The sequence below is a fragment of the Poecilia latipinna genome, unplaced genomic scaffold, assembly GCF_001443285.1.
Source record: "Poecilia latipinna isolate Pla-1442-1.1 unplaced genomic scaffold, P_latipinna-1.0 Scaffold1620, whole genome shotgun sequence".
Lineage (NCBI taxonomy): Eukaryota > Metazoa > Chordata > Actinopteri > Cyprinodontiformes > Poeciliidae > Poecilia > Poecilia latipinna.
The window spans coordinates 164504-167330 of NW_015114236.1; the positions used below are offsets into that span (position 1 = coordinate 164504).

At 38.2% G+C, this 2827-nt stretch overlaps 1 protein-coding gene and 1 long non-coding RNA gene across 5 annotated transcripts in view; one reads left to right on the plus strand and one right to left on the minus strand.

Moving 5' to 3' along the window:
* Positions 1 to 64: 64 nt before the first annotated feature.
* The window catches only part of stag2b (STAG2 cohesin complex component b), a 28582-nt gene continuing 25819 nt past the window's right edge, over positions 65 to 2827 (minus strand). For all 4 annotated transcript variants that reach the window (XM_015059328.1, XM_015059330.1, XM_015059327.1 and 1 more), the window contains exons 33-34: positions 2207 to 2284; positions 65 to 442 (exon numbers count right to left, since the gene is read on the minus strand). In XM_015059328.1, the coding sequence (XP_014914814.1) occupies positions 419 to 442; positions 2207 to 2284 (102 nt within the window). In that variant the 3' untranslated portion in view covers positions 65 to 418. The remainder of the gene's footprint in view (positions 443 to 2206; positions 2285 to 2827) is intronic.
* Positions 2291 to 2827, plus strand: part of LOC106964076 (uncharacterized) — a 5366-nt gene continuing 4829 nt past the window's right edge. The window contains exon 1 of the long non-coding RNA XR_001428319.1: positions 2291 to 2823. This is a non-coding gene — a long non-coding RNA (uncharacterized LOC106964076). The remainder of the gene's footprint in view (positions 2824 to 2827) is intronic.

The window sequence follows — 2827 nt, forward strand, 5'->3', positions numbered from 1 at the left end:
AAAAAAAAAAAAAAAAAAAAAAAAAGGAGGAAGAAGAAGAAAAGCTATTGATTTTTTTTTTCTCTTCAGACGCGTCTTGCTTTCTAATAAGTTTTGGAAGTGGCCTGCTTAACACTAGCTTCGAACAGGAAGAGCTCACCCAAGATTATAAAAGTAAAAGTTTCTGAAACAAAGTCCTCTCTGAGCAAGCAACACTGAGTGTGGGTTGTCATTGGTCCACGTGGAGTACAAGCCAGAATGTGTTTGTAGTTTTTTTTTTTTTTTCCTGTGTGTGTTTTGTTTTGTTTCTTTTTTTTTCCGTTATTTTTATTTTATTTTTTTCTTACAGAAAACACTTCTGTTTTCGCATCTAATAATTCTCTTTAAATACAAAGCGTCTCTTCTGCAATCCCAGCGTCAGAATCCTCTGGAGTTTAGCTTAAAACATGGACACCCCGAGGACCTAGGAGAAAAAACACACACACATGGGTTACTTCTTTCCAGATGCAAGTTTTCTTTGTTTTGTTTTTTTTGTAACTATATTGTTGCAACCACAAATGTGATTGTGATTTATGTGACATACCAACTCAAAGTAGATAATTAGAAGGAAGAGGAAACTAATGTTCCATTTTTCTTTCCAAAATAGATCAAATTAATTAAAAAAAAAAAACAAACAAAAAAAAAAACAAAACAAAACAAAAAAAACATATCAAATGTTGCAACTTTTCTTCAAATTGTTGTAGATGCTGAAAACTGTAGGCAGGCACTCTTTCCTGTAGCAGTCTGTCTTACAGCGACTCTGAAGAAGCCTCTGACTGAAAACTGTGGTCTTCTGAAGATGATTCTCAGGGTTGTTCTTCATTGGAGAACATTCAGCTGAAAGTTTTTTTAATTTAAAGACCGTGCCGTGGATTCTCAATTTGATTGCAGCCTGAACTTTAACTAGGCCATTTTAACAAACTTAAAAAAAAAAATAAAAAAATAAAAAAAAAATGTAGGACACAAACAGTCAGGTTTTTTAAAGATGCACAAAACCTGACATAAACTTAAGAGGTATGACAAAAATTATAGCACGAGTAAGAGAGAAATAAAAACTATTTAAAAATTAAACTGTGCAACCTCTGCCTCCATCCAGGCCCTGGATTTATCTTCTTCCCATCAATTCCAAAGAGCCCTTCTGTCACAAAAGTCTATTTTGGTCGCTTCCAAAACTCCACTTGTTTGATTTTTATTTTGAGCCATCAGAGTAAAAGGGGCCTAAATATCAAAGCATCAAATCATCAAATGTTGGTAAATAAATTTTGAAAACCAGGCATCCTTGTGTTTCTATACGATGCTTTACTTTATGTTTGCAAGTCACATAAAACCATGAGAAAACAAAATGAAGTTTGTAGCATGAAAAACTTTTGCTAGGCACTACGTATTCAGCAGCTCTGCCACAAATAAGCAAAACACAAGTTGCAGATACACGGTTAAATGTGATTTTCTGACTGATCAGACTGGTAGAAGTTGTCAGAGTTCTTCTAGGGTTAAAGCCGGCCCCCACTGTTTGTTTTTGAAAACCCAAAACTACACAAGAAAAAGAAGTAATGACTTTAGAGGAACGACACCACAATGTTTTCATGATTGCAACCGGCAAAAAGTTTGTCGTAGTTACCGTTTGTTTCTTTCTCCTTTGTGCCCCTCTAAACTGATTACATTCAATTTGTGCTTAAAAAAATAAAATATAACCTCCTCCTTTTCTTTTGGCAGCCACAACAGACGGAAAAACTGAAGCAAAGTGAACCCGTTTGCTGATTTGATTTTAAAGCCCCAGTTTTAGATGACACAAAAACAAAAAACACTACATTAGGTCCCCATGTTCCCTTTCTGCCAGCTGAAAGGAGAATTTCAGGGGCCGGTCTTGCAGTCTGTAGGTTGTTTACACTAGCATTAATCGCAGCACAGAGAGGGCCCAATAATGTTGCACTTGGCCACCAGCTGGTCAAATGAACCTTTCCGAAGGTTTCACAAGACATCGCTCAGCGCCGGGAGTGTGGCCAAAAAAAACGACTCTACTCCGCTGAACGTTGTCCAATCAAACTTCTCGTTTACAAGCCACTAATTTCAGCTTCGCATAATGAAAATACTGGGATTTGTTTGCCAAGCGATAAAACAGTCTGGAGAGGATGGGAGGGGGGGAAACAAAACAAAACAAAACAAAAAAAAAAAACTCTTAAAAGTTTACCGATTCATCCATGATGGAAGCGGGGTCAAAGTAGTCCGGCTTGAGCTCAGACCTCTCACGGCGGTTCTTAGACGGCGGCTGAAAAAGGAGAAACGTCGAGTTTTAGAGAAAGGTGGTGGGGAATCAAGGCGAGCTCTGCGTCAAACCTCCTTACTCATGAGGAAAAAATGTTTCAGAATCAATTTAGACAATATTTGCAGCTGGAATGCACTCAACGCTTGATGCAACTCTTCCCAGCAAAAAGAAATATTTACGCAGGGTGAAACTTAGATGTGGGTTTTAAAGTAAATCTACATGCTCTCTGTGGTTCTGCTATCAATCTTAATGTTGCACCAACAGCTGCTACTGCCAGCACACAACATAAATCAGTGCTTCTCTACAACTCAGCCGCTTCTTGAAGGGGTTTCTGTTGGAAAACGTTGCAGTGGGCACACCGAACAAAAACATTCCCACCAGAGGAGCTGATGGAAATGAAGGAAGGACAAATGGTGTCAGTTTTTAACACGCTAGGAATATTTTCATGCAATTTTTTTTCCCCCACCGTTTCCGAGGATCTCTGATGTGCCAGTAGGTGGCAGTAACAACAACAAAAGTACAAGAAGCCATTTGTGGCTGAGGTTT